General features: G+C 50.7%; 1 protein-coding gene across 1 annotated transcript in view; it reads left to right on the forward strand.

Moving 5' to 3' along the window:
* Positions 1–8,983, forward strand: part of LOC119108423 (glycine receptor subunit alpha-4) — a gene marked incomplete in the record, with an annotated part of 70,564 nt that extends 61,581 nt beyond the window's left edge. The window contains 2 exon segments of the mRNA XM_037231993.1: positions 8,289–8,412; positions 8,473–8,983. Of these exon segments, the coding sequence (XP_037087888.1) occupies positions 8,289–8,412; positions 8,473–8,657 (309 nt within the window).
* Positions 8,984–12,383: the final 3,400 nt, after the last annotated feature.

Raw genomic sequence — 12,383 nt, forward strand, 5'->3', positions numbered from 1 at the left:
TTCGAAGTGGGCAAAAGTAAAAACACGTTCCAATGACTTCGCAGAAGGTCTGATGATCTTCACGACTATTTTTGGCTTCTAGCCATACTCAAACTCTGCTTGGAGTCTTAACCACCGACTCGGTAATGGAATGAAGGCCAATGTAAATAAGCGCTTCCTTGCTTATGCCACAGCGACAAATGAAATGGTATATGCATTGTTCCTGTTTGAGATCCCAAAGTCAAGCACCTGACCTTCATGCAGAGGCGCAGCCAGAATTTACAATGGGGGAGGAGTGGGGATATATTTTTAGGAGCGAATCCCAGCCTCAATGACAGCACCTACGCACTGCAGACTTACTGATCCCACAAGTATTAAAACGTACAGTCCCCAGCTTATCTATCGATGTCGGTTTACCCTGGTGCTTTAAACAATTGTTTCAGCGGCGTGCCGTGCTTATTCACTGGGCTATCCTTTAATTTTGCTACTAAATTGCGACTATCCGGCTCTACATGTCGCTGCCCTCTGGCAATACCTGTGAGGTTTAACACCCAAATAGTTTTCCTAATTGCCAAATTCCGACATTATATTCAGAAGTGTTGTGGTGAAAAATGGCGCTCAAACCCGACGGACGGGGGGCTAAAGCTGCATGCGCCTCCTCCCCGCACTCGGCTGTGTCACCGCCGTCATGGAAGGGTCGGAAGCCGTAAATTATCAATGCCATTGGGGCAGGCAAATATTGTATGTGTAACCAGTTCCCCCTCACTCTGGTTTAGATCTAAACTGTAAAATGAGGTTTTTTTCTACAACACTCTATTTGGCACACTTTTTGTGTCAAGCACCAAAGCCACCGCATCCTAGTTGTACCGCCTAGTTTGTGATAAGGAACGAAAAAACATGTCGGTCGCCAAGAGCAACGAAATTTTGTGCTGTGAAATACGATGCAGTGTTGTTGTGCTATATGTTGGCACTATTTGACATTGGTGCATCGGTGTTGTCCCACTATTTCATGAAATTTAGTCGTCGGTGTGAGATTATACTTATTTAATTTGAGTCGTAAGATCACATTATTATCCTTACATCTGATATTTGTTGGTGCTTTATGTCTTAGATTATTTGTTTTGTACAAACAGTTTTATTTTGAAACGGTGTCGGAATACAAAACGACGCAACAGCCTTAAATTGGGTCTTCTGAAGCTTAAGCCATGACGTTGAAATGAGATTACTGTCGAAATTAGATATTGTGAAAAGACCAGGCAAGCAGTATTATAAAAAAACGTAAAATATGTTGTACTTTGTTATGGCATGTTCAAAGATCTTCCATTGTTTTAGTGTTAATCTGCTCAGTTCGGTCTCACGCTACTAAGTGCCAAATAGGCGTCAAAACATCATATACCTCGGCGTTAGTGCAACACGTAGTTTTGAGAGCGATCTACAGGTAACTAGTATGCTACGCATATAGGCCTTAAACGTGGATCAGTACATCTCGCAGGTAATAGGTTGGTTTGTTCAGAAATGCGTGTAAACACAGTCACGATTCTGTTAGCCTGTATGCCCCACCATGCGGGGCGTGTCATTGATGTCTTAGCTAATCCGCGGCGACGGGAGGTGCTGGGGCGATTGGGATACTCAGGCATCAACGCTTACATAAATACTTCTTGGCGTAATCACGCAATGGGACACAGTCATGTGGCAAGGCGGGGGGGGGGGGGGGGTGGGGGGTGGGGGGCGGGGGTGGGGGAGAGGGAGAAGTCAGTTAGAGCATTGGGGTCATTCGGAGGCTGGCTGTGATAATTGTACTTATAATGCATTTTGTATCTAGTTTCAAACTGAAAAATACAGATGCCATGATTAATGTTACAAGATAGTGCAATGAAGTCTATTGTGGTTTTCGTAATGGATGTTGGCCATCAGTCATCGCTAACTAGTGCCCTTGAGCTGTGTCTGTCTGCCTTGAGCCAGTCGTGCCGTACGATATATGCACATTGGCAATGGGTATAAACTTGTGGGGGGGCGTCAGTAGATCATTGGTGGACATTGAGGCCTGGAAAAAACAGTGCCTGAGAATGCAGCCTGGATCGTGATTCATCGGCCTAGGATCAGTTCCGTTTCCTGTATGCTATGCTTTTGGAAATTTGTGTTTAGCACATGAACTAGAATGTTGCGCAGCTTGGCAAATCCTCTGATTTTTTCGGATGGAAAATTATCAATTTGGCAGCCCGAATTTTTCATTGGATTTGGCGCAGAGCAAGATATCGATTAATTGCGGTAAAATCGACTCACTCTGGATTCTGAGCCACATATTTCTTAATAACACAACTCTGGGCCTGATTTACTCAAATGTAACACCAACCGTGCATCTATTCTTATTCTGAGCTGAGTCGTGCTCAAGTCTAGCCAGGTACAAGTCTATAAGCCAGCTTTACTGAGCAAGGCTATTGCGAACCAGATTGAGTTGAGTGCTGAACTGGACGCTAGGCTGAGTTTTCTCCTGAGGCGAGCTGTGCTGGCGTCAGCTGAGTAGACCCAAATACAAACGTCAGAGATGCCCTTGCCATAAGTCTTTAACTATGCTTCAGTTGCGTGCAGACATGTAATAAGGAGCGGATGGGTTATCACCATCCACAGCAGCTTTTCACCAAGTTGTGTCCGGCCCTCTCTGTGCTTCTCTGCCCACGCGAGCCAGCTTCTGCCTGGGCCGGTGCCCGGGATGGCGGCGCGGCTCTCACCAGCGGTGCACGGGAGGCCCTCGGCTGGCGTCTCTGCGCCGCCGTGTCCCTGTACCGGCGTCTCTGCACCGCCGTGTCCCTGTACCGGTGTCTCTGTGCCACCGTATCGCTGTACCGGTGTCTGTGCCACCGTATCGCTGCACCAGCGTCTCTGCACCGCCGTGTCCTGTAGGTGTCTCTGTGCCACCGTATCGCTGTACCGGTGTCTGTGCCACCGTATCGCTGTACCGGCGTCTCTGCACCGCCGTGTCCCTGTACCGGTGTCTCTGTGCCACCGTATCCCTGTACCGGTGTCTCTGTGCCACCGTATCGCTGTACCGGTGTCTCTGTGCCACCGTATCCCTGTACCGGTGTCTCTGTGCCACCGTATCGCTGTACCGGTGTCTGTGCCACCGTATCGCTGTACCGGCGTCTCTGCACCGCCGTGTCCCCGTATCGGTGTCTCTGTGCCACCGTATCCCTGTACCGGCGTCTCTGTGCCGCCGTGTCCCCGTGCCGGCGTCTCTGTGTCGCTGTGTCCCTGTGCCAGTGACTCTGCACAGCCGTTTCCCTGTGCCAGTGTCTATGCGCCGCCGTGTCCCTGTACCAGCGCCTCCGCACCGGCGTCTCTGCACCGCCGTGTCCCTGTACCGGCGGCGCTGCTGCCGGGCAGGCTATCGATTGGACGGCCGCTCGGAGAGAGAGGGAGGTGGGCGCCATGTTTGTCAACAGGTAACCCGGAGGGGTTTCACAACTGTGAATGTCGTTGCTGGATCCGACAGACCAAAGACGGCAACCTCTGTACGTGGCTCGCCGAGTCAGGTGGCGGTAATGTAATGGCGCTTGGTGTGTTTGCCAGGATGCAAATCAGCGCACTTTGGAACAAATTAACTCTCTTCCCCGAGTTGGCAGGATGCCTTAAGGGTAAATTAAGAAAGGCTTAGCGTTCAGTGCCACAAAATTAGAAAAGGGGAAGACCACAAGAAAATGGGCCAGGTAAAATCCCTATGTAAATCGTTTCCCGTCGTTAAGAAAGAAGACCAAGCAATTTAAGGTGCCATGCGTTTCGAAATCAATGAAATGCATGTGCAGTGAAGGTGGAATCGAGTACGGTGTGAATGCGTGGTGCTGACTTGAAGTCGGCACTAATTTGAAGTTGGAGTTGGAGTTTGCACTATTGACTGAAGGTCAGGACACCTTGCCCCGCAATTAAATATTCTGCCTATATATGACCCGACATATTAGCATGTTGAAGATGCAGGCAAAAACACAATGGATACACCTCGCCTTATGGTATTCGTACAAACCCCGTTCCCATGAGTACTTTATACAATTGGACAATTTACTTTAGGATTAAGACTAGTTCCATTGACCTGGGTCAGGCATGAAGGTCAGGCCGAGGCTCAAAGTCGAATCTCTCTTTTAGTACAGAACTTGATTTATGAGGTAGTTTTCGAAGCGCATTTGAGTTTCATGGTCAGAGAGACGTCGGAGGCATCTTACTGGGACTTCCTGGAGACGAGAAAAGGCCACTGCTCTGAAATGAAACCGCTCAATCTTTTTAGGAACGTACCACGTTACGGGGTCCTTGACACTTGAATGTAATTATCACAACTTTAATTATCTCGAAGGTGCTTGGTCATCTTGGCCCTCCGATGGTAAGATAACGTCACTGAACCGAAATAGATAACAGTGACATCTTGCTTAAAAGATGAAGCTATGTTAACGATGGTTGCAATAGGAGGTCTGAGAGCGTGCTCCAGACACCAGTCTGAAGATTAGCCTTGTGCGGCCTCATGTGGCTCGAAATTCATGATCTAGGGACATCGAAATTTGACGCGAGTTCGCATGCTCGCTAACCAACTGTGTGAATTTTGTGTCTTTAGGTTCCTTAGTGTTAGAGATCTCATGAAGGATGTCAGTTTGACTCCTATCCCGAACACGTCGCATTCAACCCCCTCCCCCCGAACACGTTACATTGAACACTACCCGAGTGCGTGTTCACCATCCATCACGCCGCTAACTTTTTTTTACTAAAACGTCATCCTAAAAAATCCGAATACGGTTGATCGCCTGTCTTGATGCCTGAATACTGACACTTAATGTGACGTGATCTATTGTAGCTCCTTTCCTTTGCTTGACCGAAAGATCGATTCAGAACGTCCGGGCGAAGTTTTTGAACCGTTTGGGGTAGAGTCATGCAGTTCGGTGACCTCTGGCCACTTCAGCTGGTCTGTGGGATGCATTGCGGATCGTTGGGATGGACGTGAAACGCGTCATCGGCCACTCTGCCATGGAGCATCAATGAAGCTGCCGCCTGCTCGGCGAGCGTGAGCCGACTGCGTTCTCTGGGGTCACGTCCATAACGGTAGCTCGGATTTGGCTTCTACCCGCCTCCGAACGCGCGCCGCGTCGTATCTGAGGTAATCCAACCGCGGCCTGGCGCTTCTGATGGTCATTGCAATTTCCACTTGAATCCGCACCGGCTGCTCCCCATCTCCCAGGTCGGCCAATCTGCAGCCGTGCCTGACATCATACCTGACGTCACCGCCTCCGGTGAGGAGCCGGGATCTCTTCCGTGCGGCCGGCGGAGGCCCGCTGATTGTTCGTCTGCAGATTGTCGGTGCGCTGATTGATTGCCAACGTGACACGTGCGGGAGGCTCATTTGTAGCGAGCTGCGGAAAACATTCAAGGCCCACCGCACGGTCGTCGTCAGAAAATGATCCTGGTGGCGCCACGCGCGTCGCCGATACGGGAGGGGGTCTTGTGGGGAGACCGCTAGGCACCGGAGACGGGGCTCGGCGGAGCCTACGTCCTCCGCCACAGCCTGAGCCTGGAGCAGGAGCCATCTGTCGGGAGGGAATGAGCCCGATAGAACCGATATCGATCGTTGGGGCAGCTTGACTGAACAACCGTCGATCGTCGCAGACTGAATCCGACGTCCGCTGCAGTCGATGCCGGCATCATGCTGGTTGACCGATGGTCGCAAGCGCAAACGCGAAGGCAAGCGGCAGCTGGGATAGACTGTACCTTTGGTGGACGTTCGTGAAGCATTTAGATGCTTGCACTTCATGTGTTTTTCTACACATCACGCCTTGTGGTCTCTGGGGAAATTTTCTGTTGCAAGATTTAATTTGTTTCATCATGTGTGGATTCGGACCAAGATGGGTCAAATAGGACGCCGTGCGAGAAGGAAAATGATCGGGCTTCTTAAGGGGTTGTGGATTTGCAAATCATATGAATATGACTGGGCGAATGTCTCGCATTCAGTCATTTTAGACATTTGTCGTCGCAGGTTATTACACTCGCGGGCACGATAAATCATACCCTATTCAGCACAAGGAATCAAACTCATACATAAAGAGCGCACTGGTCAGTGTCCCGCCAGTGCGCGTGGTGCGCACTCCGTGTGATCTTCCCGCTAGTACGCCCGCGGCGCTCTCCGTGTGATCATTCCGCCAGTGCGCGTGCGGCGCGCTCCGTGTGATCTTTCCGCCAGTACGCCTGCGGCGCTCTCCGTGTGATCTTTCCGCCAGTGTGCCTGCGGCGCGCTCAGTGTGATTTTTCCGCCAGTACGCCTGCGGCGCGCTCCGTGTGATATTTCCGCCAGTGCGCGTGAAGCGTGCTCAGTGTGATCTTTCCTTCACGCAGCCGAGGCGTTGCGGCGCATTGCTCACCGATGTTGTAGATTTGCTAGCATGTCGTCCATTTCCTGGTAACTTTCCATCACATTTTGAATTTCGTTCGTTGCCTTCTATTCGCACTCCCTTTAAATTTGTCATGTTGCCACTTGATATTTCGCACTTTCATCGTGTGGACTAATGCATCAGTTGACCTTTGTGATGAAGGATACCTGCCGCGCCGCCCGGCAGCCCGGTGTCGCTCCCACACATGAACAAGTCATCGCAAACCACCCGCAGGTTCTAAGGTTGATCGATTTGCCACGTTAGGAGGCCGACACATAGTCAGGGCAAAAGGAAGTTACGTCAGGCCCAAAACAAATTTTAGAAGATTATGACTGCACTCTTACCAACTCGTGTTGAAACATCTCTGCGTGCTCTTATCTTTGGTAACTTTCCATTGTAATTGCCCCTCTACGTTGGAAGTGAGCAACCAGGTTACCCTTGTTAGAGTGCGTAGGCTATCTTAGCATGTATAGGTATTAACATATGTCGTGCGCTATGTATCTGCGCGTCTGTGTAGTTGCCAATACATGTCGCTGTGCACATACATACGACAGACTAAGCACGTTGCGATCCTTTTATCCAGCTGCTGCTTTCCAGAACACTGTACCACCACAATGAGCACACATTACCAAAATATGGGCGCAAAGCTCATTAATTAGATGTGGGAATCAACATTTGATTCAACCGATAAGTCTGTCCGTCTACTGAAGTTACTCGACTCATCATCTCTGGACCCGTTCCGGCTACTGTAACCGCTGCAGCACAGCGGCCGTATCGGTCACTGCTTGTTTCGGGGCGCAGTACAGGCCATTGCCTGCCCCCCCCCCCCCGCCCCCCTCCCGTCCCCCTTGCATCAGCGTGGTGCTGATGGCTCCAGGCGTGACCCATCCATCGCCAGTTCAGTGTGCGAATGTTCCGGGGAACTGTGACAGACGGGCGGCAGCTATCCCTGGGCAGCCCTCAGCAGCCGGTGCCGACGAGCGCGCCCCAGCCAGGCGACCAGTGGTGGAATCCCTGCCGGGCCGTTTGGACCGCCACCTGATCAGTTGGAGCCCGTTACGCTGATGTTACCGTCGCGCGAGCCATCAGACGGAATGGCGCTGTCTATAACAGGCATCAGCGTTCCGCCTGGGAATACCAGTCCGCAGGCACTTCAGCACGCATTACCTCCTGCCGTGCTCATTTGGGGTTGGTAAGGAATCTCTTGAAAGGATATGTTTGCAGCAAGCTAACATATTGAGGTCCATTTTACCCAGGTTCTAGGTCGGCAGCTGTAGGACTCATAAATGATGAAATAGATAGCTAATGCTACAAAAATGCATAGTAAAATGCGTAGCACAAGTTAACATACAACATATAAACACAAGGGAAGGGATATGAACACAAGGGAAGGAATATGGACACGAGGGAAGGAATAAGGATGAGTGAAACGTCAGTGTTCTGTGCACCCGGATATGTGGGTGGTCTAAGCTATTTTGTGACCCAAGGCTATCGATCTGACGTCCCAATACACACAAGCATCGTGTGAATGGGAGAAAACCGGTCACGTGGTTGTAAGGTGTCATTGTTTTGTAATATATGATGAATAGCTAGACCCATTAGAAGATCGAAAGTGTTACTTTACTAGGTAGTAGAGAAAGTCTTTACCACGGTTATGGCAAGGGCCTTCACCACAGTTATGGATATATTTATGCCACACGTCCGCGGGTACCTAAAGTGTAAAGAACTACTAAGCACCACGAAACACAAATGCATCCGTGATCGAAAGCGTCCCCTCCGTTGATGAGCACCGATCCCCGTTCGCGCGGACGTGTGCTGTGTGGTATGGTGCGCGGCCGCGCCTCCCCAGCGGGGTGCTCGCAGCGCGCGGCCTCCTCGGCGTTGCGCCTGATCAGCGCCATCTTCCGCCCGCAGGAGACGCGCGCACCCGTGCAGATCAGCTCCGCCTGCCCGCGCCACGGCCACCTGCTGGAGGAGGGCGCAGAGAACGGTTCACTGCGCCACCGCTGCGGCCCCAGCCACGCCAAGCCGTGCTCAGGCGACAGCGGCGGCGGCTGCGGCTGCGGCAGCGGCAGCGGCAGTGGCGGCCCTACCGCAGGGCCCAGCTCCGCCGCCGCCAAGGCCTCCCAGCACAGGGCACGGCATCTCGAGCGGCGCGATAAGGCGCTCTTCGTCGACCGCTTCTCGCGCGTGCTCTTCCCCACCTCGTTCATCGTCCTCAACGCCATCTACTGGCTGGTGTATGCGGTCGACTGGGAGGAGCTGTGGGAGCGGTTCTCGTAAGGGTCGCGGTGTCGGCGGCGCCGACGCGGACCGGCCAGTGAGCTCAGGCCCTGACAGGCGGCGTGGGTGGGAGGACATGTGCTGGTGTCGTGCCAGTGTCCGCCCAGGCGCGAGGACGAGTGCGTCGCGGCTGCCCGGCCGCTCTCTTGGTAGAGCCCGGTGGCGTGGAGGTGCACACGTGCGGGTGCTCCCTGTCGGTGGCGTGGAGGTGCGCACGTGCGGGTGCTCCCTGTCGGTGGCGTGGAGGTGCGCACGTGCGGGTGCTCCCTGTCGGTGGCGTGGAGGTGCGCACGTGCGGGTGCTCCCTGTCGGTGGCGTGGAGGTGCGCACGTGCGGTGCTCCCTGTCGGTGGCGTGGAGGTGCACACGTGGGTGCTCCCTGTCGGTGGTGTGAGGTGCGCACGTGCGGGTGCTCCCTGTCGGTGGCGTGGAGGTGCGCACGTGCGGGTGCTCCCTGTCGGTGGCGTGGAGGTGCGCACGTGCGGGTGCTCTCTGTCGGTGGCGTGGAGGTGCGCACGTGCGGGTGCTCTCAGTGTGTGGCCCTGTCGTTGATCATGCAATGCCGGCGTCAATAGCACTATTACGAGCTGGGTATGGTTCCTATGAATGCCATATAAGCTTCACTCAGGAAGGTCAGTCGTTAGTCCCTTAAGCCAACATATCACAAAAATGGTTGCGTAATCACCGTCTGTATCGGTCGTTAAAAAACTGGTATCTATGAAACTGTGGTCGACTTCGAAGAGGGTTCGCCCAGGCTTAGTAAAAAGTTCCTTTCTAGTGATTGTATCATGTTATCTGCAAACAGCTTATTTCCCATACATTTACTATTGCTCAAGTTGCGGGGCAAATTAGTATCATGCGTGCACCTGCGTGTTGCATGATGATGAACTAAGGACACGAAGAGAGGTTATGTCACTCATTAGGTGTCTGAAGAATAAATTAGCAACTAATAGGGATGAAGTGTAACTGGATAACGTGTGTATTGTCTACTCTTTCTCGCAAGTCGCTGAGGGGATTGCTTTTTGCTTCAGCTTCCTCGGACCTGTGAAAAGCCAAACTTAGGGAGGCTGTAACCTGAAACTCTCGATGCCCGCAATAAATACGCCAGGTGACTGGCGTTGAAAACTAACACTTGCGTCATCCCAAGCCATGTGACAATTACGTCATAAGTTGATTCGTTAATGATGCTAATGCCGTCCGCTGCCTCATTGTTCCGCTTAGGGACACCATACGGAAAAATGCAGTGGCAAGTTGACGCAACTGCTGTGACAGATCCAGAAGGTGATTCATGAGCACGTGACTTCCACCGGGTAACGCTGTGCCACCGGAGAGCTAACCATAAGCTTATATGTTTAAAAATTTTCTGCCTTCTTTTCACTCTCACCCGACAAGAACACTGTATCAGTGCGAACAAGATCTCTGTTTTCCTACTCCTCGTCCGGCCAAACTCCAGTAATCATTCGACGTTTTGGCAAGAGCCTCTGCAATCATCATGGCAGCCAGCTGGCTAGCCTCGTTTGATCCTCGCCCATCGTGTTTCCGACGCTCCCCATAAGCAGCCAACTTCCGCGCAGACAGCTCAGCGCCGGCGGGGAGCCATCAAGATTCTTGGCCAGGCTGCATCCCGCTAAGCAAACCCTAGGCTGGGTCGGCGTGCCTGCGACTTTTGCAACGATAACCCATTCTCATTTTCCGCAGAACACTTTGTTTAGAGAAGTGCTGCGATTTGAGTTTTTAGCTACTTGCGCTAATCCACCATTGCATTTTTTTATTTCAAAACCGCCGGTGTCAAAATGAATTGTGTGAAATGATGAGCGAAAGCATTTTGTTATATAGGTGGTTTTGGGCCATATTCTTGCATTCATTACCAAACATGTGGCCTATAACAATGCATCAATATCGGGTCATAAGTCAAACTGGTGCTTATACCTGGTGATTAAACATCCTCTGACCTGTCCTGACGCTAATAAGAGCAACAAATATAGTACCTCTACACACTCATTCCTTTTGATGCTTTCCACGTTGTAGAGTTACAGGAAAAATGTAAGCTGTAGGAATCAGGCTTTTTCAACCCGACATTGCGGGGCACGACGATAAGGCTCGGTGAAAAGGCCAAGTAAATTAATGCGATCTCAATGACCTTTTTGACTTAGAAAGGTCACCAGGTCGTTACAACATGTAAAGGTGGATCAGATATCATCAGCGGATTTTCTTTTAACTTTAACTGCGGACGGTTTCATGTGTGGTTTTTGGATGTGATATAAGATGCAGTCCAAACCTTTTCATGTGCTGGATTTAAGGGAACCAAGCCAGCGATAGGCAGCGCCTGTGCCTGTGCCCTCTAAAATTACAGGTCAACTGCAAATATTGTGTTTGTTAAACTCTGGTGTACCACAAAACTCGGCACGATCCGTTTTGTCTAATGACATCACTTGGCCAGCGCGGCCATTACCACCATCTACCCGTCATCCTTGTCAAGGGCGCATAGCAAGCGTTTAACACGACTCCAACTCATCCTGCCTGCCACCGGTTGGGAAATCCAGAGGCAGACGTCCTATGCAAGTAAGCTGCCGCAACATAATGACGGCGATCGTAAAGGAAACCTGACTGGATGCACACTGAACCTACCGCCCAACGTAGACCGATCCTGTTCATCGCGTAGTTTTGCATCTGACTTTTTTGCCAGACAACACAGTTGATGGACAAAAGTCCCGTGCAGGGTGAGCTTTTTCGATCTCATTTCACTAAGCTCGTCATTTTAAACATGACATTTCCAGAAGAGCAACGTTGTACCTTCGTAATCCGAGGTCGCAGAGGTCTGACATTTCAAGTGAACCTAAAATAGTGAAAAGACAGCGGTGCAGGCAAGCTCGCTGAAATCCAGTCGAAGTATCGTAAAATTATTCTGGTAACAAAACAATGGCAAGCTGGCGATTGGCAAAGACCCCTAGAGCGGAACAGCCGCGTTGTAGCACTATAGGTTTTTTATTCCCTTTTAAAAACAGACAACGCTTTTAAAGCATTTAAGGTTCTTCATACAAAATATTAGGCATTCTTGTTAATAAATATCCTTTTCTCAACAAACAAGGGAAGCATTCTCATTTTTTCAGTGGCATGAGCGCAATGCACGGATCGTTGAAAATAACGTGGTAAGACGTTCTCACCTGTTTGCTGGCTTACATGAACGCTAACAGGCTTTTGTAGGTTGTATGGTAACATGTTTCTTACTTTTTGCTAGTTGACGTAAATGTATGCTCTAGTAGTTCGAGAGACAGGGGAACCTTGTCGCAGTTATTCCGCCATTGCGGAAAATTTCACAAAAACGTACTTTATTTAAACCGAACCTAACCAAGGCTCGACATTCAGTAATTATTGTGCATTCCGCTAATTGCATCATGGCATGTATCAGACCCGGAAATAATGCAACATTGTTTTTTTCGGGAGGGGATGCCATCCGTGGAAACAAATCAGAACGTACTTCGGAGCGGAAAATATCAAATAGCAAAACCTGTGCGCCAAGAGTATGTTACATACTTCTCGACATGTCAAACAGTATTAATTTGGTTTGAAAGTCATGACAAAATGCACCACGCTCTGAAAATTTATTCCGTCTCATATAAAACATAACCACCGTTTATTGTGTGCCAGTGCGTGCCACTAAACGCACCCAATGCAAGTCGAGGCAAACGTACTCATATTAGTAACCAAATCTCCTAGCTCTGTCGCC

This window comes from Pollicipes pollicipes, unplaced genomic scaffold, assembly GCF_011947565.3.
Source record: "Pollicipes pollicipes isolate AB1234 unplaced genomic scaffold, Ppol_2.1 Scaffold_6686;HRSCAF=7923_pilon_pilon_pilon, whole genome shotgun sequence".
NCBI lineage: Eukaryota > Metazoa > Arthropoda > Thecostraca > Pollicipedomorpha > Pollicipedidae > Pollicipes > Pollicipes pollicipes.